General features: G+C 39.4%; 1 protein-coding gene, 2 long non-coding RNA genes and 1 other non-coding gene across 53 annotated transcripts in view; 3 read left to right on the top strand and 1 right to left on the bottom strand.

Moving 5' to 3' along the window:
• The window catches only part of PUM1 (pumilio RNA binding family member 1), a 141329-nt gene that overhangs the window by 63171 nt on the left and 53036 nt on the right, over window positions 1-25122 (top strand). For 18 of the 50 annotated variants that reach the window (XM_084963662.1, XM_084963660.1, XM_013999086.3 and 15 more), the window contains 4 exons: window positions 6857-7023; window positions 9030-9300; window positions 21334-21427; window positions 22741-22842. In XM_084963662.1, the coding sequence (XP_084819788.1) occupies window positions 6857-7023; window positions 9030-9300; window positions 21334-21427; window positions 22741-22842 (634 nt within the window). Of the gene's footprint in view, window positions 1-6856; window positions 7024-9029; window positions 9301-21333; window positions 21428-22725; window positions 22843-25122 lie in introns of all 50 variants that reach the window. The other 32 variants (XM_084963661.1, XM_084963659.1, XM_021095767.2 and 29 more) reach the window with 2 other exon arrangements.
• Window positions 1453-8743, bottom strand: LOC146402649 (uncharacterized). Its single transcript, XR_014807380.1, has 2 exons — window positions 5270-8743; window positions 1453-4985 (listed from the first exon to the last, which is right to left on the bottom strand). It is a non-coding gene; the product is annotated as an uncharacterized LOC146402649 (long non-coding RNA).
• LOC146402648 (uncharacterized) lies at window positions 11579-16418 on the top strand. The gene is made up of 2 exons (XR_014807381.1): window positions 11579-15006; window positions 16022-16418. It is a non-coding gene; the product is annotated as an uncharacterized LOC146402648 (long non-coding RNA).
• LOC146402647 (U6 spliceosomal RNA) lies at window positions 19670-19775 on the top strand. The gene has a single exon (XR_014808696.1). It is a non-coding gene; the product is annotated as a U6 spliceosomal RNA (small nuclear RNA).

The raw sequence follows: 25122 nt of genomic DNA, 5'->3' as shown, positions 1-25122 counted from the left end.
AAAACCCCTGTGTTTTGATAAGACCCACAGGTGATTTGCATACACATTAAATTTGATAAATAATTTTCTTTTTTGCCTTTTTTTTAGGGCTGCACCTGCGGCATATGGAAGTTCCCAGAGCCTGCAGCTGCTGGTCTACGCCACAGCAACGCTGAATCCTTAACCCACTGATCAAGGCCAGGGATCGAACCCGTGTCCTCATGCATACTAGTCAGATTTGTTACTGGTGAGCCATAATGGGAACTCCTGAAAATAATTTTCTTGGAGGTTTAAATTACCAGGAGGTTATAGATCAAATTCAGAAACTTTTCTCCCAAATTAGGACCCCTTCAGATTTGAGCTTCCCTGGAGTGAGAAATCTATGTGCTCTGCTTTGTAGTGTCAAGCTTTCAGACATGGACTAAATAAAAAGTTAAGCCCACAACCTTCAGAAAACCTTTTATGATTTTCAGCTCTTTCCAACTCCCCTGGATCTGGTGGTTACTACAGCAGAGGGGAACATTTTTCTAACCTTTTTTGCACACTTGGAATTGGGAAGTTGTATACACAGTGCCTGGTATATCCATGTTCCACTGTTTATAACGCTTATACCTTCCTACTTTTCATTTTGAAATTGGGATGCATTTTTTAAATGATATAGTTTAATTGCCAGTGTTTTCCTTTCTAGCATCACATAAAATGATGGTATGTCCTATAAATTGATGGTATCTCAGATTTGATGAAATGTAGTAATTCGTGGTGACTTGATTCTGTACAGATATTTCAGAAAAATCAGTGAGACGGAGGGTTTAATGCTTAGAGTCATGAGGTAAAATCATAAGATGTCTGGCAAATTTGAAGTTTTAAGGGGGGTGGAGGTGAGGGTACATGTATCTAAGAAAGGCAGTGGGAAAAATAGATAAATTATTTTTAAGAGTTTTTATTTTTAATGGCTGCACTCACAGAATGGAAGTTCCTGGGCCAGGGATTGAATCTGAGCCGCAGCTGTGACCTGTAACAGCCACAGCAACATCAGATCCTTTAACCCACTGCACTGGGCCAGGGATCAAACTGGCCAGGGACTGAACCTGCACCTCTGCAGCAACCTGAGCTGCTGTCGTCGGATTCTTAACCCACTGTGTCACAGCGGGAATGCCAAGAATTTTTCAAAAGGAATTGTACACTCATGTATTGCCTTATTTAATACCTGGAGCAACCCTTTGAGGTAGATATTGTTGTTCCTATGGATTTATAGATGAGGAAAATGAAGCTTAGAAGGGAAGTTGTGGGATTTGAATTCAAATTTTGTTCTAATTTCAGTGTTTAGCTGTATTGCTTTCTACTATAATATATGCTACACTGGCTTGTTTAGTAGTTTCTCTCAAAGGGTCATATTTAATATATTACTTAATTTTTTATTTTTATTTTTTGGTCTTTTTGTCTTTTTAAGGCCATACCCGTGGCATATGGAGGTTCCCAGGCTAGGGGTCTAATTGGAGGTTTAGCCCCCAGCCTATGCCAGAGCCTCAGCAATTCCAGATTTGAGCCACATCTTTGACCTACACCACAGCTCACGGCATCGCTGAATCCTTAACCCACTGAGGCCAGGGATGGAACCTGCAACCTCATGGTTCCTAGTTGGTTTTGTTTCCAGTGTGCCATGACGGGAATTCCAGTATGTTACTTTAAAAGTAATTCAAATGACTACTAATTTCAAACTTATTCTTTTTAATATTTGATATATATATATTTTTTTTTTGGTCTTTTTTTGCCATTTCTTGGGCCGCTCCCATGGCATATGGAGGTTCCCAGGCTAGGGGTCGAATTGGAGCTGTAGCCACTGGCCTATGTCACAGCCACAGCAATGCGGGATCTGAGCCGCATCTGCGACCTACACCACAGCTCACAGCAACACTAGATCCTTAACCCACTGAGCAAGGCCAGGGATCGAACCCTCAACCTCATGGTTCCTGGTTGGATTCGTTAACCACTGAGCCACTACGGGAACTCCTAATATTTGAAATTTTTTATTGCTAGTGGGGCTATAAATTGCTGAACTTTAAAGAAAATTGGCATTTTGTTTTTTTGGGGGCATTTTTTGAAAAACTGAGAAGTGTACACAGGGGTAACCAGTATTTTAGTTAATGTTGTCATTTCTGTAGTCAGGTTTGTCAAGCAAATACACAAAAGATTTCTTTTTAGAAAAAAGGGAAGAAAATTACTAATTTCATTGAATGTCATGACCTCTGTCATAATGGAGCTTTATGGTGAGGTCTTGTAATAATAACAGGAGAAATTAAGTCCTCATTTATCTGACTTCATTCAGAATAAATAGATATTCCCTGAAGTATTCCTCCTGTTATGTGAGCCTTTTGAGGAACCTGGATGAATGGATAGATTCTGACCTCCATAGTACGTGGTTCTTCTCTCTGCCTGCTCCTCTCCCAGTTCTTTGATTTCTAGCGACAGAACATATTTCTCCATCTCTGTGTAGATCTGGGGTCTGAGCTGTCTAGACTCCTTGGCTCCATTCTAGAGATTTTGATTGGGCTTGGCCAATTGCATTTTGAGCACTCATTGAGGCCTTTGTTTGAGTTATAGCTTTGGCCTAACAGTCATCTAAGGAAGCCCACAACAAAAGAATTCTATTAATGCTTTGGTTTTTATTTCTTTTATCTAATAGACTTTTTTTAGTCTTAATATGTGCTAGGTAATATTGACAAAAAGCAAAACCTAACTTCTGCCTTTAGGATGAAATTTGGACTTAAACAGTACTTAATTGTGAGTGCTCATTTGAAGAAAAAGCTTTTAAAAACATTTGTGGGAGCCTCTACAGACCAGTTAAATCAAGAATCTCTGGGAGAAAGCCCAGACATTTGTAAAATTTAAAAAGATTGTGATGTTCAATACCAACCATAGAGCCACACTGCATTGTGAAAACGACTGTCTCTCTGGCGGTGCCAGATTGGCTCTGTACATTTATCCCTAAATGGGATCAGTGAAGATTTTTAATCTTAATATCATAGATAATGTTACATAGGAAATACTGCCCCAGTGTATAGTTTTTACTAGTATATTACATTTGTATAAAATGGTTTGTACTTTATAAAACTTTTCCATATGTATCATTTTATTGATGTTTATAACTGCTCTGTTTTAAACAAAATGATCCCTGTTTTATAGACAAGAAAACTAAAGACTCAGGTTTAATGACCTGTTCAAAGTCCAGTAAATACTAATACCAGTAAGTGTTAGCAGTTGAGATAGACTGTAGTTTCTGTATTGTCTGTGTTAGTATTTTCCTAAAGATCCTATGGCTATGAATACCTTCTCTTAAACATTAAAAACTTTTGAGGCGTTTCTGCTGTGATGCAATGGGTTAAGAATATGACTGCAGTGCCTTGGGTTGCTGCAGAGGCGTGGGTTTGATCCCTGGCTCAGCGGAGTGGTTTAAAGGAGCCAGTGTCACAGCTGCTGCTCAGGTTCAGTCCCTGGCCTGGGAACTTCCATATGCCTTGAGTGTGGCCTTTGAAAACAACAAAAAAAACCTAAAAACAACTTGAGAATACCATAAAACATATCAGCCCATTTTTACCTTTATTCTCTCTGTAGGGTCTTTAGATTTCTAAGAGATAATTTTTATGATTTTAAACCCTGTGTTCTGTATTTCTCTATCTCTTTTTTTCCCTTTTATGGTCACCCCCAAGGCATATGGGAGTTCCTGGGCTAGGGTCAAATTTTAACCATAGCTGTCAGCCACAGCCACAGCCACAGCAACTCAAGATCCGAGCTGCATCTGCGAGCTTTGTGGCAATGCTAGATCCTTAACCCACTGAGCGAGGCCAGGGATCAAACCTGAATCCTCACGGACACTATGTCAGATTCTTAATCCCCTGAGCCACAACAGGAACTCCTGTTATTCTCTTAATAATAGACCTTGGACAGAATAGCTTTCTTTGTGCTTTTGGTGTCATTCAGAAATTAGGCTTCATGTCAATTATTTTAATTTAGGGCTTTTATTGATTTACTGAATTGTTAAAACGTTCTATTGAAATATGACCCATGTATATGAAAGGATACAGGTCATAAATATTCATCTTCATTAATTTCTGCACATTGAAAATACCCCATGTATTCCATCCAGATTAAGTGTGGAAGTCCCTCACCAACAAATAGAAGGAACCTGTTGTTCTGCTGTAGCATTAATAGACTGTTCAGAGTGGAGAACCAGGTAGCTGTATTTTACATAATAGACTATACACTATTGGCAAAAACCAGCTCATTCCAGGGATATCTTTGAAAATCTAGCCCTTGGCAGTATAATTGAGAATGTAAGCTTAGTGATGAGTGTTCAGGCCAGAACATTTGGCATACAGAAGGGGAATAGCTTTTTGGCAAGCCCTCGTGAAGGGTCACTGAGGAGAGATCATGAAGAATGTTCATTTGGTGAGTGAGTCTGTTCTGTACCCAGATTTCTTTCTTGTCAGTGAAACTTCCTACTGTTGCTTTATTGCATTTCCTTCCCATTTTTGACTATAGCCCTTTTGAACTCCTTGTGAAAAATTGGAGTGGAACTTGCTCTTCCTGAGTCTGTGACTTGATTTATAGAGTTGTGGATGATCACTTAAGTGTGTTGTTGGTAGGATGATCTTCTGATACTTTTTTATTGTTAACATTAGTGGTGTTTAATTCAGGTAGAGTTATCACCACCTCCTGGACGCCTGGTGATAAAAATGATGGGAGGATCCTTCTTATTTTAGCAGTTAGTTTTGCAGGGTTTTTTGGATCATTTCGGTTTTCCTTGTCGTAGTTTTTGAGCTTCTGCTTGGCACTCTATAATCAGTGCTGGGGATATGAAAATGAGTACATAGCTTCTGTCAGTTTTACCTCTGTGGGAGGGGGAGCTGTACCTCTGGACATTTTGAAAGCTCTTCTTGTTTTTAGAATCCTGTCATATTCCCACATCTGGTTTGGGATCTCCGTGCTTAATTGGCTGTTACTTACTCCTTTTTTTTTTTTTTTTTTTTTTTTTTTTGTCTTTTTGCTATTTCTTGGGCCACTCCCGCGGCATATGGAGGTTCCCAGGCTAGGGGTTGAATCGGAGCCGTGGCCACCGGCCTACACCAGAGCCACAGCAACGCAGGATCCGAGCCGCGTCTGCAACCTACACCACAGCTCATGGCAACGCTGGATCGTCAACCCACTGAGCAAGGGCAGGGACCGAACCCGCAACCTCATGGTTCCTAGTCGGATTCGTTAACCACTGCGCCACGACGGGAACTCCACTTACTCCTTTTGAATCAATAACGGTCTTACACTTAGAAGATGTGAAAGTCATATCTCATTTGCTGCCAGAACCAGAACTATAGTTTACATCTTATTGCCACATGAACCTTAAATTGTGTATTCCTTTTCAGTTCCTTCTTGTATGTTCCTCTATTCATATTAGCCATGAGATCTTTCTTTTTCTGTCTTTTTTGAGCAAAGAATGATTTGAAAGTAAAATGGGCTTTGAACTGGTATTTATAAGGTCCAAGATTGTGAAGATTCCTGAGTCTGGTCTTTCTGGGCCAGAGGTGGTGAAGAACTACTTTGAGAATATCTATTTTGCATTTACAGGCCTACCTCTTCACAACAGAGTGTCTGCTACTTGAGCTTCCATTTGTGATTTCCCCCCCTGCTCAGTGAAATTTTGGTTATGGTGACTCAAATGCTGTACAGTAGCTCTCATCATGTTCTGATTGGATCTTACTTCTTACCTGGAGCTTTCTTTTGGTGCAGGTGTATTTGTTTGTTTCTTAAAGCAGAAGTCTGTGCTGGGGACAAGCGAGGTCACCTCTCTTTAGTTTTACAAAAGCCACAATTACCTAACCCTTCAGTTTAGTTTTGCAAAGCTCTCTGTACCATGTCAGGTCACTATACCAAACCTTTTCCTTTTGGAAACCAAGACACATTTGCTTTAAATGTCCAGGCCTTGTCTTAGGATGTTGGTAAGAGGAGGTAGGCTGAATTTCCTTAGAAAACAGGACATCAGTGTGCTTGGCACCATGTCAGTTCTTTTAGGTCCAGTCTTTCAATCTTTGTAGTTTGAAGCAGTTGAGAGGTAGATTCTATTGTGTCAATGCTTCAGCTTAACATGCTCGCTTGAAGTCTCCCTACTAAGAGACAGGCACTGGAAGACAACCAATAAACACTTTTTAGAGTACTCTTTGTGAGAGAATTTCACGGTTACATGTAACATGTTTTGAAGGATTAAAAAATTCAAGTTAAGGATGATCGGTGAATTATTGATGCAATAAAGTGTGAGACATTGTGGAACTGGGGTGGTGGTGGTACAGATTGGCAGGTCATATATCCCAAGATGAAATGTACAGAGTAATTGAATTGGAATAATGTTAGACCACACTTAGCCCAATATTCAGAAGTAAGGGCTGAATTTACATAGGCAGTGGCGAAGTAGGAAATTCATTTTATAGGCTTACCACTTTTTAACTATGCTCTTAACTGTCACTCCTGGGCTTACTAGGAGTCGTGCTGTTATGTAGAGTTAGATTTGAGAGGAGAGAAGTAGAACTAAGAGATACAAAGTTGTGGTTGGGCTTGGGGTAGAAAGGAAAAAAATGGGGTGGTGGGATATTGGGCCTGATAAGACTGTCCTAAACTCTGTAACATAAATGTATGTCTGTCTCCCCCATTTGGCAAGACATTCTGCAGTGTTCCTGCCTCTGTGTTGTCTGTTAATTAGATTGTAATGTCTTGAAAGGGCATGGGCACTATCCTGTTCTAATTAGCATCTAGTGTAGCTTGGTGTCCATAGTGGCTGCCCACTATTACTAGTTAATAATGATTAGTGAAGCTGAAGCTATTTTTTAAACAGGGCCCAAGGGATGCAGACAGTGATGAAAACGACAAAGGTGAAAAGAAGAACAAGGGTACGTTTGATGGAGATAAGCTAGGAGATTTGAAGGAGGAGGGTGATGTGATGGACAAGACCAATGGTTTACCAGTGCAGAATGGGATTGACGCAGACGTCAAAGATTTTAGGTTTGTATGTTTTACACTTCTGATTTTTGAATGGGGGCTATGGGTTTATGTTTTGATTTAGTTTTATTTTTATTTTTAGTTTTCTTTTTCCCTCCCTATGTGTCTTTTTAAAGAATTGGGTCTAGTGTAGGCCATACCACAAAGATTGTGAATTAATTGATAAGGTGGGATTTTCTAAGATCTGTCCATGCCTGGTGTTTTGCCAAAACAATAGGCTTTGCATTTGTATAGAGCACTATAATTTGCAGAATGATTCCATAAAATCATTTCAGTGATTCTCAAATACCAAAATCGCCTGGGATAGGTGCCTTGGGAGTTCTTCCAAGTTTCTCCCAAATTACTATATTGGGGAGAAGTCACGGCTTACTAATTGGAGTATGTCATATCACCCCTAGCATGTTAGAGTAGAGGGAAAAACAGTCGAAAACTTATTTCACTTGAGACTTGAAAGCTCCTTTTGAAGTAGGTTGCTCAGGTGTCATTTTCTTCATTTTGAAGAACCAGAGATGCAGCTCAAGTGACTTGTTCTTAATCATATCCCTTCTATGGATGCTTTTCATTCCATCTCTGGTCATGCTTGATTTGCAGGTTTTAGCCTCTAATTTAATATGCACAATATTGAAAAGATACTATGTTTATTTGTCTTCACATTTGGCAAGTATTTTTTATTTATTTTGGTAACCTTTAGTGATCATATATGGTTTAAAACATTTAAAAATCCTTAGTTATGTGTAATTAGAGAATTTAATTTTGAGTAATTTTAGTCTAAAGCTAATATGTGTGTGTCTAAACACAAACACATTCTAATAATCCACAGAGTCAAAATTAAAATATATTATGGGTCATTGTAGAACAATGTTCTTTGTTTAGTCTTCCTAATCTCATTTTTGTATCTTGTGAGTGTAAAGAAGTACAGTTTTTGGAAGAAATTTGGGGAACAGAGTAATAAACACTTACCTAAGTTCTTTCAGATGAGTTTGGATAGCCTCTCCATCCAAAATCTCAAGCAGCCTGTGGCACTGTTGTGTGGTATTTGACTTTGAGGCAGGTGTGGTGGTAGGGTGTGTGTGTATCAAGGAACATGACAAGAACTTTAATTTGTACCAGCTATAGGATTTCTTTTAGGCTTAGAATGTAGCCACAGGCTGCACTCCCCTGACTAGAATAAAATATTCTTCTATATTAGTCTGAATTGGAATTATATAGTCCTGTAATCTTTTTATGTAGAGTGATCATGTGTCTTGGATTAGCCAGGACAGTGTTTGTTTGTACCTGTGTCCCAGGATATTTATTAATAGTGACTTCTTTTTGCTGTTATGGTTGTCCTGATTTGAATAATAAGTAACGTCCTCGCATTTCTTTTAATTCTTAGAATTGTCTCCTTAGCGCAGGGTCTTAGCCTAGACAGTGAATTTATTTTGTATTATTTTGTAATGGTCTTCTTAAAAGTTTCATAGAAGGGGAAAAGAGGAGACATTTTTATTAGCATTGGCCCATGGTACCTAGAAAATACATTAAATTTTTTTTCGCCTATTAAAAAAATTGAAAAAAAAAAAAAAGAATAATTCTCAGATGTGGAATTTCCCCTTAGAAACTACTTTGTCCATTGACTCTATTTAAAGAGTAGAGGGAACATACTTTACTACCTGTATTTTGGGGTCTCTATTTTCATGGATGCCACAGGCAGTATGTTTTTTTTTTTTTTTTTTTTTTCCAGTTCATCCAGTGTTCATCAAATCTGGGCCCCTTGTTTAAAGGAATTGTAAATTAATAGCAGTTAACGTAAATTTAAGGGATGGGTTCTTGTGGGAAGACCAGCAATAGAAGAGTGATTTTATAGGCTATAACGTGTAAGCACTATAAAGGGTCTCTGGTTGTTTTTTAGAAATAGTTTTAAATACTGTTGGTAATAAGCTGTATCAAGGACCTTGTCCTTAAATTTAGGTTGCTGTAGTGTCCCTCCCCACTTAAAATAAGGTTTAATGCCCTTTACTTTCTCTGTTTAGCCGTACCCCTGGTAATTGCCAGAACTCTGCTAATGAAGTGGATCTTCTGGGTCCAAACCAGAATGGTTCTGAGGGCTTAGCCCAGCTGACCAGCACCAATGGTGCCAAGCCTGTGGAGGATTTCTCCAACATGGAGTCCCAGAGTGTCCCCTTGGACCCCATGGAACATGTGGGCATGGAGCCTCTTCAGTTTGATTATTCAGGCACGCAGGTACCTGTGGACTCAGCAGCAGCAACTGTGGGACTTTTTGACTACAATTCTCAACAACAGGTACTGTGTGTGTCTCTGTCACTCTTTTTGCTCTCCCTCTAGCCAGCACCTTATTCAAAGTAATTGAGGATGGGGAGGGGGATGGGAGGAGGGTAACATTATTTTAGGCTTTCAATAGCCAGTCCTTATTAACCCAACAGTGATGTGGTTTATAGAGCCTCTGCATCTTCCCCTCCGGAAGCTGATTCCCATGCTAAGGTTGATTGCAAGCCACCACCCTGCTCTGTATACTTCCTTTGGCTCCTCTCTTTCTCCAGGGCCTGGGGAGGGGTGTGGTGGTGTTACCTCTGTAACACAATCCTCTTGGATGTTAAATCAGTCTCACTGAAAATTAATGTGATTGCATTGCTATAGTTTTTTGTTTTTAAAATAGTGAACCTTTTGTCTACCACAGTCAGGAGTCCAGTGCCAGATATCTTATTAGTCCCCTCTTTTAATTAAGAGAGTTACTGTAGATAACAGATTTACCTGGTACCTTTCAAGAGTTAGAATGTGATTAGGGGAAAAAACACATACAAATCACTCAACATAAAATCTACAGTGAAATTACTTGGCTCTACGTTTATTCATAAGTCCTTAGAAGATACTGTGTGTGTGCCTTCTGGTTTTGAAGGCGTGGTATGACTAAACACTGGGGTTTATTGATTCTTCTGTTCAATTTTTTTTTTTTTTTGTCTTTTTTTTTTGCTATTTCTTTGGGCCGCTCCTGTGGCATATGGAGGTTCCCAGGCTAGGGGTCTAATCGGAGCTGTAGCCGCCGGCCTACGTCAGAGCCATAGCAACGCAGGATCCGAGCCGCGTCTGCAACCTACACCACAGCTCATGGCAACGCCGGATCGTTAACCCACTGAGCAAGGGCAGGCACCGAACCCGCAACCTCATGGTTCCTAGTGGGATTCGTTAACCACTGCACCACGACGGGAACTCCTGTTCAATTTTTTTAAAAAGGAAAATTAGTTGTCTGAATTATAAAAAGGGGGCAGGTACTTTCTGATTATGTTAAGCCACAAGTTCTCCTTTGTGGCTACAAGCTGTCTGATAGGCCATGAATTTCTGATACTCCTTAATTTTGGATTGGAACATAAATACAAACTTATGGATTTGAAAGGTTAAAATCTCATTTTGAAATTTAGAAACTATATATGTATGGGGGATTGGCTTATAGTCTTTGTTAGATCAGTTGTACCATTTTGTTCCTTTAGCTGTTGTCGCAAATGGCTGATTTTTAAATGAATTTTGATTGATAGATAAATGGATAATAAAGTTAACCATATGAAGTTTAAAAAAACAAGTCCCTGTAAGGGATGATGTGATAAGCATGCTCTGTGCTCTTATCAGATGGATATATTAGGTTTGATTAACCTTTTTTCCAGAGAGAGTTAAACTAAAAGTATACACTCTTCTCCCTGTAGTGCCCAATAGATATGCCCTCTTCTCCATAGGAATTGACTTTCTGTGCTTTTTGTCTTTATAAGAAAGTCTCCTCTCTCTGTTTTGCCTCTTTTCACAATGAATCCTCAAAACAGCAGTTTTGAGTGAAGACAGAAATTACTTCAGGTACTGAGGAGACATTAGACTTAAGATTGCTTTGTGTCAGGTCAGCAAACATAGGGATACACTATTATTGTGTAGACATCAACTTGTCCACCTTAGAACATTATGGTAACTTCTCTGCCTAACTTGAGGTGTGTTAAGTGTAGGTCAGGATCCTCTAACCTAGTTATATCAAGAAGTTTTATCTGAATTCTTTTCTTTACTCTCTCTCTTTGGCTTCCCTAGTAACCCTTAGAACTCTGGTTGTTTTTGGTTCTTGGCTTCTGTTCCCAGTCTAACCCAGTTTCTGCTTGCTATTTAAGAAGTGTTTGTCTTATGAATGAACATCGGACTCTCTTTCATTTAATTGTTCTTTACTTTATAGTCAGAGTTGGGATTACCCTTTGATTTATTGATCTTTGGTTTCAAAATAATTCTATCAATTTTTGAGGAGGCTGGATAATTATTAGAACTTCAACAGAAATGTACTTTTTCACATCCCCCAAATCGTTAGCATGGTTACGTCAGAGGTAACACCCACTCAGATGTATAAAGCCTGGAATGCCTTCGCCATGTATCCCATTTCAGCAGGTTTTGGAAGCAAACATTATTATTTTGAAAATTAACTTACTTTTGGGTTCTGGCTTCCCATGTGTGACTTGGTTGCTGCAATATGGGGGCAGGTATACCTATCATAGGATGTGATCATTGTTAGCTTGTCCCATGGGCTCATACTTCTTGCTGTTCTGAGTAGATTATTGTGTACATTCTTGTACTAGATGTCCTAATAACAGGCTTGGGAACCATTGGCTCAAGACCCCTAAGTATTTTTAAGGCCCTTAACTTCCTGAAGGCTCTTGCATAAAGGCAGTAGTTATTAGGAAATTGGTGTTTTTTCCCTAGATTTTATCCTTTTAATTTTTTTTACCCTTTTGCTTTTCATTACATTTTATTTCCCTTTCCATTTCTACTAACGTAAATGGTTCTTATTCTTCAAGGTTACAGTGCTGTTACCTATCTTGATCTCCAAATAAAAGTTGTCTTGTCTGTTGCCTTTGAAGTCTGTAGTGCTTTATGCTTCCCCTAAGAAAAGGAGTTACTGGGTTCTGCCTTGTTTTATGATTACATATCTAATAGTCCTCTGCTAGATTGTAAGCCCCTTGAGAGTAAAGCAAAGGTCTTGATCCTTCTTTGTCCTTTGCTTTAGTGGACCAAGTTTTTTTTAATTAAAAATTTATTTTTATTTTTTGGACCAAGTTTTCTGGGAACCTTTTCCACATCCCTGTTAATATTATCTCAGAATGTCCCTTGTATCTAATATACTTCCCCAGACTGAAATTGAAAACTAGCCTTCTAAGAGGTCTGGAGACCACTCCTTGAGGCCTTGCATGCATTCTAATATGTGAGTGAGTTCTTTAGGTCTAGCCCATTATATTGTGTCTCATAGACAAATAACTGGACCTTTATAATTTCCAGGAAATTTCCCGCCTGAATCACTATTTAGCCTTTTTAGAATCACAGCCCTTTTTTGGCCATCTGATCAAAAGCCGTAGTCCTCTCCTCAGAAAAACATACACAATTTTTTTTTTTTTTTTTTTTTTTGGCTGCCCTACAGCGTATGGAGTTCCCAGGCCAGGGAACAGATCTGAGCCACAATTTTGATCTCCTCCACAGCTGTGGCAACGCTGGATCCTTGACCTACTGAGTGCATTCCAGCACTCTCAAGATGTCGCAGTCCTGTTGTGCCACAGCAGGAACTCCATACACAATTCACTTGACACCTAATTTTGTGGATAACTTCAGGGAGATCACAGACCTGTGGACTGAAGACTGTAACCTCTGTTCACATTTTTGTTGTCACTTTTAGTCAAGCATATATTTCACGCATACACTGGGCTCCCCCAATTCCATGGCTCTTTCAGTTTAGCTATTATGACTCATTTGATCATTGAAATAGTGCAAGAAAATACTTGATGACAAGGGATGAGACCATTTATGCCCATGTCCTAGGAACCTTACACAAGGAGAACAAATTTTGTTAGCTGGGGGAAGGAAAAATTTGTGGAAGAGGTGGATCTTGAGCTGTGTCTTGAAAGAGTTGTTTATACCAGGAAAAGAATGAAAATTTCAGTGGAGGAGTAAATAAAAGGCTTAAAATTAGAAATTAACATATATGTATTCAGTAGATAAGGTAGAAACAGTCACCCCAGCTGGTGGTTGAGGTTGAAAAAAAGTGACTTGTGAGGTTGCATAGATAGTGTTTTGAGTCTTACTGACTTTGTTGTGCTGCCTTATAGGTGTTGACAAGACGTTTTTTAAGAAGTGATGACTTAATTATCGTGTTTTTGTGCTCTTAGTTTAGTAGCAGCTTTAGACGTTCTTTTACCCATATTAGTTAGCTAACTGTTGACGGTTGTGTCCTTCAAGGAACTTCAGCTTTTGTCTGTAGTGAACAGAGCTAGTATTCATAGTAAGACTATCATACATGTAAGGATTAGAATGGTTAAGGAGCTAAGTGCTAAAGTTGGTTGGTCTGGGATGCTGTCAGACCAGAGCAGGGCTCAATGAAGGCCAAGTTTGCATAGACCTAACTTGAATGACAGGTGGAATGTATATTGCTACAGTTAAGAAAGCAGAGGTATGTAGGTGAAAATGACTGTGGTTGGTCATAGGTTGAGGTTGATCATAGGTTGACAAGAGTAAAGATACACGTAGAAGGGAAAAAGGAGATAGATGCATGTAGTTGTTGAGTCTGAGTCACAGAGGCCTTGAGAGCCAGACCTGAGTACAGACCTGTTAATGATTGTGCAGACTGAGCCAAAGATCTAGTGGACACACATTTTTTTTTCCTGTACATTTTGTTCTTTCATTTCTTAAATGGACATCAGAGGTTTTTTTTTCCCTAAGTTTTGAGTTATTTGTTGTAATTAGTAGAGAAGCTTTGTGATTTTATGAGGAGATCTGGGTTGGAAATGGACAGATAACTCCTTCTTGTATCCTATTTCATTTCATTTCATTTGGTATAAGTTGGTTTCGTAAGACTTTATAGCTTATACTTAGACACTTATACAGAGTAGCATGAAAATATAGAAAAGGTAATTTTCATTTGGTCCATTACAAACTCATTGTACTTAGGGTACTTTGGTTGTGGGTAGTTAAGTTACTTATATAATCACAAACTTAACCTAAGATGTATTTAGAACAGGGTTTCCTTTTTTTGTGTCATGAGCTCCTTAGCAGTTAGGTGAGCTCTATGGACTGAGGTTTTCAGAATATTTTAAGATGTATAGTGTAAGTAGGATTACAAAGGAAGCCAATTATATAAAAATAGCTATCATAATATTTAACAACAAATTTAGTGATGTACTTGCTTCTTTATCATGTGATGCATGAAATAGAAGTAGTGGTACTAGCTGCCATAGTGAACAGAAGCAAGTTTTGGAGACGTTCAGCAATTGTGAAGTAACATGAAAATAATGATAGTTTCTACTGGTGATTAAATCACAGATATATTCAATAATTATTGTAGGGTGTGTCAAATTTCCTGAAAATAAAATTAATTTTGCCTGTCCCAGGTACAAAGATCTGGGGTTAAGAACCATTAATTTAGGGTAGTTTGAAATGCTCATTGATACCACTTTCCCCTGTCTTTTAATCCTGACAAAGAAAGTGAACAGTTCACATACAATGTGTTCATATCATTTTGTGTTTTGATGCTTGAGCAGTAGTCTTTAAGTAGCTATTCAATTAGCTATATTTGCCTAAATATATTTTAGAAAATTATTAGTAGGTTTCATTATATTACAGAATATATTTAACAGAATCCAAAGGCAGAATTAAGTTAGTAATGAGGTATATTAATCTGGTTAATTGTTGATGTTCTTTATTTAGGGTTGTATTAATCTAAAAATAACCCAATGATGTGGTGTGTTTTACAAAATTGTGTACGGATGCACTAAAACTCTGACCTGTTTTAACAAAAAAGCAATCCTCTGGAAGTCCTAGTTAGATGGGCGAGTAAATTGGCATGCGTTACTTTTAAAAGTGTGGTAGTGATTCTTTTTTTTTTTTTTTCTGTCTTTTTTTGTCTTTTGTCTTTTTGTTGTTGTTGCTATTTCTTGGGCCGCTCCCGTGGCATATGGAGATTCCCAGGCTAGGGGTTGAATCGGAGCTGTAGCCACCGGCCTACGCCAGAGCCACAGCAATGCGGGATCCAAGCCACGTCTGCAACCTACACCACAGCTCACGGCAACACCGGATCATTAACCCACTGAGCAAGGGCAGGGACCGAACCCGCAACCTCATGGTTCCTAGTCGGATTCGTTAACCACTGCGCCACGATGGGAACTCCGGTAGTGATTCTTGAGCCAAGTGGGTGTATGGTTTTAATATAGGTGTTTAGAGTTCCTGGCTTTCTTTTCAGTTTACAAATGAGAGGAACGTTATTCTAGCAGTATCATGTGTATTGTCACTGTTACAATGCTGACTTTCGCTAACAGGTTAGTTGAAACGTACTGACTTCCCTGAAATTTTAGGATATGATTTTCTTCAAAAGGTATTAAAATTTACGTGATGGAAGGATATATTTTGTTTTTCTCACCTTATTTAGAAATCATCTATTTTGGAATCAAGAGGTTTTGTGTGTGTGTGTGTGTGTGTGAGACCACATCCATGGCATGTGTAAGTTCCAAGGGTTCAAACCTGTGCTGCAGCAGTATGACAGTGCTGGATCCTTAACCTGCCTCTCGGCCAGGGAACTCCTGGAATCAGATTCTTCATCTGCTTATGAAATGTGATTTTCTTTTCTTTTTTTAAAAAAATTGACAGCATCATTTTTATGTACCTGTTAAACCAAAAATCATTGTAATTATTAGTTGATCATTGTAGCTGTTCAGACAACCTGGCCAAAAATGGACTTTGATCTGAAAGCTTCAGACAGTAGCAAACTTTTACACATTTCATGTACTGAGGACTAGCGCCAGGGTATAATTTTTTCTAAAAAATTTATTATTCTCAGAGTTCCCGTCGTGGCTCAGTGGTTAACAAATCTGACTAGGAACCATGAGGTTGATGGTTCAATCCCTGGCCTCACTCAGTGGGTTAAGGATCTGGTGTTGCCGTGAGCTGTGGTATAGGCTGCAGATGTGGCTCAGATCTCGCGTTGCTGTGGCTGTGGCGTAAGCCGGAGGCTACAGCTCCTGGGAACCTCCGTGTGCCGCAGGAGCGGCCCTAGGAAAGGCAGAAAGACACCCCCCCCAAAAAAAAAATTGTTCTGCTATTGATGTAATGCTGTTAGTGTTTGAAGGGCTTTTCTTTGTGAATTCTGACAACAGCCCCATGAGGTAGGGCAGCTACTATATTTTTATAGACAAAAAAACTTACCCATCATGAAGCTGAGAGACGTACTGAAGATCATATACTGCAAGCTGTGTAATATCTTTGTTTTGGTTTCTAGCTTTGGACCTAGTGCTAGAAACAAAAAGCTCTTTGTTGTGTGGGCTTGTCTCACCTTCACATTCAGCTGCATTCTTAGTTTTTTCTGCATGGAGTATATTTTTAAAAGTACTCAACAAAAACAACAAAAATATTTTTCTCCCTTTTTGTGACTGGACATCAGTTGGTGCTTGAACTCAGTGGGGTTTTGACTTAAATACTGACTCAGAGAGTCTTGCCCTCTGCTTTCTATGTTCCCTTCTGGATTGCCTTGCTGGAGGAGGAGCTGTAAGAGGTGACCCACAGAAGGACTGTGGGTGGGGGGTCAGGGCGGGAGAGTGTGCTGTCCTCATTCATCAGAAAGAATATCACATGTAAAGGACTATTTTAAGTGCTTCCTGTATGTGTATTGATTTTAACCTTATGAGTTAGATCTTTATTGTCCCTGGTTAGTGAGGGGAGGAGAGTAGGGCACAGCATCTCACACACACAGTCAGTGGTGGAGCTGAGATATTGAATCCAGGCCTTCTGGCCCCAGATTCTGTGCTCTTATCCTCTCTCCATTATATAGATTGCCTTAAACTGTAAGAAGCTAGTTTTATTTTGAGGAGAGAAAGGGTAGTCTTTGACATTTACTAACTCCACATTTAGATATTACTCGTCTAGATTCTGAAAACTTGACACCAATATTTTTATGCCAACAATTAGTATTGATAACAGTGATAATAATAGCTAACTCTTATAAGGTGCTAGCTGTATGCCAGTCACTGTGTTGGGTGTTTTTGACTGCCCGGAACCATTTCTGGAATATAAACCCTGCAGAGTATCTCTTGTAAGGTCATGTAGTGACAGAGAAGGGAGCCAAGCCAGCTTGCTTGTGTGGTTGCCAAATTATGCCTTCAATAGTTCATATTAGGAACCTTGATATGCTTGAAATAATTAATGTATTTCCCCCTGTAGTTTTTTTAATAGCTTATGAATTCTACACAAGAAGATTGTAATAAATAGTGGCGCATTTATCATATACTGACCTAAAAATAAGCATTTTCCCCAAATTTCGCTTGAGTATTGTGTTTCTCAGTTAACTATTGGCTTGCACTGTGAAAATCATGAAAATGTTAACAGAGCTCAGTGCTTTGCCCAGCAGATGGCATTTATATGAGTTTTTCAGGATCCTTTGGAATCCATCACTTGCCAATTACCCAATTTTGTTTTGAATAACCTGTATTTCCAGTTAATGTTGAACCATTTACATAAAGAGAATGTGCCAGAATTGCTGTAATCTGTGCTATAATCAAATCTGCCTGCTGCTGATGCATAATTTACTTATGTTAATTGTTTACTGCAAGATGCACTCAAAATAATTCCTTCTCTATTTGCCATAATCACTGAGATGTTAACTCTCAAACACAGGATATATGGGAGCTCTTAGAGGGCCTGTATATTTTTGGGGGGAGGGTTATATGTTTTTAGTTAAAAGCAATAACCCCCACTCTCAAAGTGTGGTAACATGGTAGTGAGAACCACAAACTAGTATTAAGTGGATTGATTTTTATTCACACACACTTTGGGATTTATATGTATATTTAGAGGTACAGTACATACGTATGTTACATGTAATGTTAAAAACATCTGAAGTGAGGATAAGTCATGTAGAATGGTATTGGGATGCTGTTTTTGGTTAATAAATCAAGAGAACATCACGATTTATATTCTGAACATACTCAACTTTATTTCCCTAGCTCCATGTCCTAGCACCTAACTAATAATAGGTGCTCAGAGAATGTTTGTTGAATGAAATGAGTTATCTCATTTGCAGCAGGGCAAAGAAGAGTAGAGGGAAGAGACTACTATGAGCAGTGTCTGAGATATTAAATATTTCAAAAGGTTTTAGGCTAGAAAAATCCCAGAGACCCATTGAAGAAACAGTGGATATTTAGTGGAACTATGAGATATTTTTACAACCTTGGAAAACAATTTTAAACAACTTTCCACTCTTTTATTGTTTCCTGCCTCCCTGGTTGCTCCCTTTGGGTGGGCTGCCTCCTGTTGGTAGGAGTACTATGAGGTACTGTCCTTTAAATGAAACAGAAATGTGAAACCAGTTTGGGAAAAATCACAGGGTTGTAGTTACCAAACACTATCGGTTGGCTCCCCTCCTGGAACGAACAGTTGTTTTGATATAATTGTCAATAGATTCCTGTATTTCTTTTGAATACTTGATATTTAATCACTGCTTATAAAGTACTGCTGTCTTTTCAGCATCATAATGAGGCTTTTCTTTAACTTTTGAAAATAAAATGCTGTAAAGTAATTTTGAAACCTGTACTACATGGTGACTTTTTACATCCATACTGTGAAAACATAGACAAAAAACTACTCCAATTTTGCCCTTGGTCCTGGTGAACGTGAGATTTTATTTATTTATTTATTTATTTATTGAATGTGAGATTTAAAAAGTTAAAAGTCTCTGGGAGTTCCCATCGTGGTGCAGTGGAAACAAATGGGACCAGGAACCATGAGGTTGCGGGTTCGATCCCTGGCCTTGCTCAGTGGGTTAAGGATCTGGCGTTGCCATGAGCTGTGGTGTAGGTTGCAGACATGGTTCGGATCTGATGTTGCTGTGGCTGTGATGTAGGCCAGCAGCTGTAACTCCGATTAGACCCCTAGCCTGGGAACCTCTATGTGCTGCGGGTGTGGCCCTAAAAAAAAAAAAAAATTGTGAGGTCTCTCTTTCCCCCAATCCTGTAGTACAGCTCCTATAGTTAAGCTCCACTGCCCTTCAAAAGTAGATGCTCTAGGAGCTCTTTTGATGCTGGACCCCTGGGCTGGGAAGCTTGACTTGGTGCTCAGAGCTCTCACTTCTGTGGGTAAACCTCTGCAATATAATTATTCTCCAGTTTGTGGGTTATCTATGCAGAGGGTATGAGGTTTGCTTATATCTCGAGTGTGCCCCTCCTACCATCTTGTGGTCTGTTCTTTATATCTTTATTGGTAGAAGACCTTTTTGGGTCGGTTGCAGTCTTTATTTTTATTGATGGTTGTTCAACAGTTACTTGTGATTTTGGCGTGCTTGGGAGAAGAGGTGAGCTCAGGGTCTTTCTACTCTGCCATCTTGGCCTCTCCAACTACTTTACTCTGGTTTTATTTTTATTTTTTTTATGGCCACACCTGTGGCATATGGAAGTTCCTGGGCCAGGGATTGAATCTGAACCACAGCTGTAATCTACGCTGCAGCTTTGGCATCATCTGATCCTTTAACCCACTGCACTGGGTGGGAGATCATACCTGCACCTCTGCAGCGACCCAAGCTGCTGCATCGATTCCTAACCCACTGTGCTGCATCGATTCCTAACCCACTGGAACTCCTACTCTGGTTTTTAGAAAGATGTCTATAGTTCTCTCTCTGCAGCACATATACTTTAAAAAAAAAGGAACGAAGATGGAGGAGATTAGCATGGCCCCTGTGCAAGGATGACGAGCAAATACATGAAGAGTTCCATTAAAAAAAAAAAAAGGGAAATATATAGAAAGAGTGGTGAGGTTGGCTAGTGTGTTAGAATTTTCACCTTTTTAAAAAAATTTCAAATCAGTGCACTCATATATTCGAGGCGTAGAATTAGCCAAGTTGTAGAATAAAGTCCACTACCTTGGATAATATTAGAAGTTCAGTTGTGATATAATTAAGCTGAGTTGTTGGAATGGCATTATCTTGTAATGTCTGAAACAGTCAGGTCTCTTTATGAGGACATCTGTAATTCAAGATCCATGGTGTCTATTATATATCATCCAGTGATGTTAGTTGGGCTGTTGAGAAGTCCTGTAGAAAGAGCAGGTAGATTGAAGGTCCTTTCTAGGGAGATCCTGTCAGTAAATTCTTCCATTCTGATTTCAACAAATAAAGAAGTCTTCGGTATGACTCCTTGGGAGGAAGCATAACAGGGCAATCCAAAATCACGTGTCCCTTTCTTTGTACCAATACTATTCATACTAAAATGTATGGACACTTAATTCAGTGTTATATCTCTAGTTCCTTGCACAGTGCCTACCAGGGTTTTTTTTTTGTTGTTGTTGTTTCATAAATATTTATGGAATGAGTGAGTGGATGATTGACTTTATAACAAGAGGGAATCTTGGATATTCCTATTGTCAAGGCCTTTGAACTCCTTTTTTTCTTTTGGGACATAAGCAGCATGCTGAATCTGAGCTGATAGTTTTTTCTCTTTTCTTTTCTTTTTTTAATTTTATGGCTGTACTTGCAGCATAGGGAGGTTCCTGGGTGAGGGATTGAATCTGAGCTGCAGGAGTGCTGGATCCATTGGGCTGGGGATCAGACCTGGGCCTCCACCGTGACCCGTGCCACTCCAGTGGGATTCTTAACCCTCTGTGCCACAGCAGGAACTTTCCTAGGTGTCTTTATTTATTTATTTATTTTAAAGTAGCTGTATTTCTGTTATTTTATTTCTTACATATACAAGAATTGGTATTCTAGGAAACTCAGCACACCCCACACCCCCATTTGTGCAATTTACCCATTAGGATAAGCCACTGGTTGAGGAAGGTATCCAATATCATTCCCCTGGGAAGAGGCAGCCAGAGGATGATATAATAAATACTTTATTTTTCCTGTCCAAAACGTGAGTAGGTAAGAATTAATTCAGAGTGTTTGTGGGGGCTTCAAAAGAACTGAAGGGAGGTGACAGCACTAGGTCCAATGTGGTAAGTCATTTATAGTACATTTGTTTAGTTTTTAAGAGTGCTCTGGATCAGGCAGGACCCTCAGCCCTGTTGACAGCCTTAGGGCATTCGTATGTATGTTTGTGGTTCAGGGGACAGAGAGCCTGAGAAGTAGTCAGCACATGATAACTGGGTGCCCCAAATTGAGGTAAAGACAGGGAAAATGAAACCATGAAGCATCAGAGATACTAAAGGAATGAGTAGAGAATGAGAACATTTTTGTCTTAAGTATCACATTTAAACAAGGGCTTATAGAAATTTTTAATCAGAAAGGTTTTATATTTCATGAGACAGATTTCCTCACCTCATCATGTCCTTTTCTTCCCTCAGCTGTTCCAAAGACCTAACGCACTTGCTGTCCAGCAGTTGACAGCCGCTCAGCAACAGCAGTATGCGCTGGCAGCCGCGCATCAGCCCCACATCGGTAAGTCCTTAAGCCGATAGCGCCCTTATAGGTGTGGCCCCCATTTAAGGATAGCGGCAGCAATGAAACTCAGTAGTATAGGCTGATGATCAAAGTCCAGGCAGATTCCTCAAAGCAAATGACCTCTTACTCTTGTCCAGTTGTCTCTAGCCACATTCTTTTTCTAGACCTCAGCTCCTAAGATTTCTTAGTATCCAATTATTGCTCTGCTTCATCTGTTTCAGGATTTATTTACTATAGTAGTGCCTGGCATCAACTCTGTTTGGATGAACTCAGATAACAATAGTTTTGTCCTTGTTGGGGTTATATAGACTATGGATATGTCAACATCACATTTGTTAAGTAGCATGTATTGAAAATTTTTTACAAGTATTATCTTACTGGCTTTTAAAGTAGCTTTGCCCTTTTCCTATCACATTTGATGTTTTGATGTGCGTATTTTAGTCTTAATGTGTAGACCTCCCTCCTGCCCCACCTTCCTCAGATCTCTTTGAAACAAAGTGCTATAAGTATAGACAAGTACAAGTAGAAAAAAATTGTAAATGTGTCCAAATGATGTGATTGAATAGATAAAAATCACCAGTCCTGGATTGTGGAATACGGTGGAAGAAAAGACTTGCTTCCAACCTAGATATACAGGTGACCCTTGAACAACATGGGTTTGAGTTGGACAGGTCCACTTATACGCAGATTTTTTCGATAGATACGTTCTACGGTACCAGTCAATTCTTAGTTGAATCATTGATGCAGGACCATGGCTGTGGTGAGCCAACTATAAAGTCACACACGGATTTTGGGCTGCATGGGGATCGACACCCCTTAACTCCTGCATTGTCAAAGGGTCAACTGTATTAACTAGGCACAAAAGCCTTTGCCTGGGTCCAATTTAGTTTATACTTATAGATAGCACTCTTTATACATATGTGTACATTTTCTTTGCGGAAAACAGGAAAATTGTTTAAATGGAAATAAATCTTTCCCTCCATCCCATTTTACAAATTCTTTTAAATTCCTTTATTTTAGCCTGTTATAATTTTGATAGTCTTTTAGAAATTGTGCTGAATTTAAAGCCGCATAATGATTTTAATTGTAATTCTTCAGCAAAGGTTAAAAAAATAGATGACACCATAATCTTTAGTGTAGGGATTAATATATCTTTTTAAAAGTCCTTTTTACTCTCAACCTATCGTTTCTTCTCTTTTTTCTTTTTTTCCTCACCTATAGCCTGGAATGATTAGCCAAACTGTGTAGGTGTTTGGTAGGGCTGCAGTTTTAGTCAAGTTTGTTTTTACTGACAGGTATGTTTTCAGCAGGTTTAGCTCCCGCTGCGTTTGTCCCCAATCCATACATCATCAGTGCCGCGCCCCCAGGGACGGACCCCTACACAGCTGGATTGGCTGCAGCAGCGACACTAGGTGAGCCATTCTGCTGCACGAGGGATTTTCTCACCCACTAAAGTTGTTTTGATGGGCGCACATTCTTTATATTTTTTCACAAAACCACGTCTCCTGTGCAGATTTCTCTCCTGATTTCCAGGGCCATCTGCCTGCCATTTAGGTATCTCTGCTTGGCTATAACCTCTGGCTTGGTATTTAAAGGCCGGTTAATCAGCTACCTCATGTATAGACGTTTTTGATCCACTGGGCCACCAGTTGCTCATACATACCTCGGGAAACGTCTTCTCTTGCTCAGGTCTTTCTACTACCTCTAGTTTACTGTAGTCCAGGACCTTTTAATCTTTACCTAGACTTTCTCTGCTGTTCTCTGTACATACTCCGATTTCCTTCTTTCTCCCTGCTGCTCCACCCAAGTTGTTCAAGAGAACTGATTCAAACACAAATCTTACCCTTCACCCTTCTACTTAAATCCTTTGTTGATTTCTGTCTTACCCACCCTAATAAAGTGTACTGCAGTTGTTGTCAGATGCTGCTGGTCATTCCAACGTACTTGAGTGGTGGTGGTAATGGTACTCATGGGTTGTTCCTTGGAATCACTGTTCCTGAGGATTAGTGAGGATTAGAACACCAGTGTGTATAGGTTTCTCTCCATGACTTTGTGGATGTCTCTGTATATGCACCACTTTCTCCCTCTTCAAATTGGCTGCCACTGTATACACTAGTCATACCTTTTTTTTGGCTGTGTTTATGACATGCAGAAATCCCCAGACCAGGATCGAACCTGAGCCACAGCAGTGATAACACTGAGTCCTTAACCACTAGGCCACCAGGGAACTCCCAGCAGCCCTAAATTAATTTTAGTTTGCTACACATCCATACCGCACAGATTTAGGCCTCTGTGTCTTTGGACATTATGATCTTCTTAGCCTTCTAGAGTAAACTCTTTCCCCATTCTTTGCCTGGGAATCTCCTTAGCTGGTATTGTTCCCTCTGAAAAGCCTTCTTTTGCTAATCTTTTCCTGTTCTTTCTCTTGTCATCACTTTGTGTTTATTTGCCTGTGTGGATGTATTCATGAGTGGTCTCCCCCCCCCCCCCCCCACGCCCTGATTGAACTCTTTCAAAGGCTGTCATTTTTGTTCTTTGACTCTGTATGGCACAGTTGCTCTCAAAATAGTGGGGTCATAAATATATGGTAGATTGAATTCAGTGTTAGGACAAACTTAATTTCTTCCAGAATAAGTATTCTTTGGAGATAGATATAACTCTCCAAGTCATATTAATCATGACTAAATATTATTTGTGAGATCTCTGTCCTTATTGTGTAGCATGTGATTTGTAATTGTGAACTCAAATGCAGTATAGAATTTCATTTTTTTTTTCTTTTGAATTGTTCGCATTTTGGCATGGCTTGTGATCAGAACATATGTAATACAGTTTCTTTGCTCCTGTTGCCTTTAGGGAAAATAGAATCTTTGCCAACCACCATTACTATTTATTGAACCCTTATTAACTATTTGCCAGTAAATGCTTTCCTTTGATAGGAGTTGTTGGATGATGGCTTTTCATATTAGGAATTTGGGACTCCAAAGAGCTGTCTTGTTTGAGGGTCACACAGTTTATATGTTGTAGAGTTGGGGTTTGAGCCAGATCTAATTCAAAGCCTCATGCGTGTACTTTACTGTAGTTAGTATACAATGTCCATCCTATCTTTTTTTTTTTGTCTTTTCAGGGTTGCACCTGCGACATATACAGGTTCCCAGGCTAGGGGTCTAATTGGAGCTATAGCCGCTGGCCTGCACCACAGCCAGAGCAATTCGGGATCTGAGCCTCTTCTGCGACCTACACCACAGCTCATGGCAATGCCGGATCCTTAACCCACTGAGTGAGGCCAGGGATCGAACCTGCAGCCTCATTGTTCTTGTCGGATTCATTTCTGCTGTGCCATGACAGGAATTCCAGTGTCCATGTTATCTTGAATTATCTCCTCTGTACTTTTTTCCTCTACTAACCTACTATATATTATTTGAAACAAAGAACTCGTCTTAGGGATGGCACACTTGTTCTCACTGATATCATAGTTTCGTGATGAGAATCTTGATTTTTATACTCATTAGCTGAGCCAGACTGAAAATGAAGTGTTTTCATGTAGAACCAGAAATTTTAACTACCCAAACTGTAAAACTGCTTATTTTTTTTTGGAGTGTTAATTGGAGGAATTGAAGCAGGCATCCTGAGGAGTCAAACCCAATGAATGATGCACCCTGAGCTATTTTACTAAATGCAGTCATAAGCCACAT

This window comes from Sus scrofa, chromosome 6 (genome assembly GCF_054392235.1).
Source record: "Sus scrofa isolate SSC_HxYL_T2T_F1_AM1 chromosome 6, Sscrofa_HxYL_maternal_Yorkshire_Landrace_v2.0, whole genome shotgun sequence".
Lineage (NCBI taxonomy): Eukaryota > Metazoa > Chordata > Mammalia > Artiodactyla > Suidae > Sus > Sus scrofa.
Note: the sequence above shows the minus strand (reverse complement) of the source record. Positions and strands in the feature narration are given on the sequence as shown.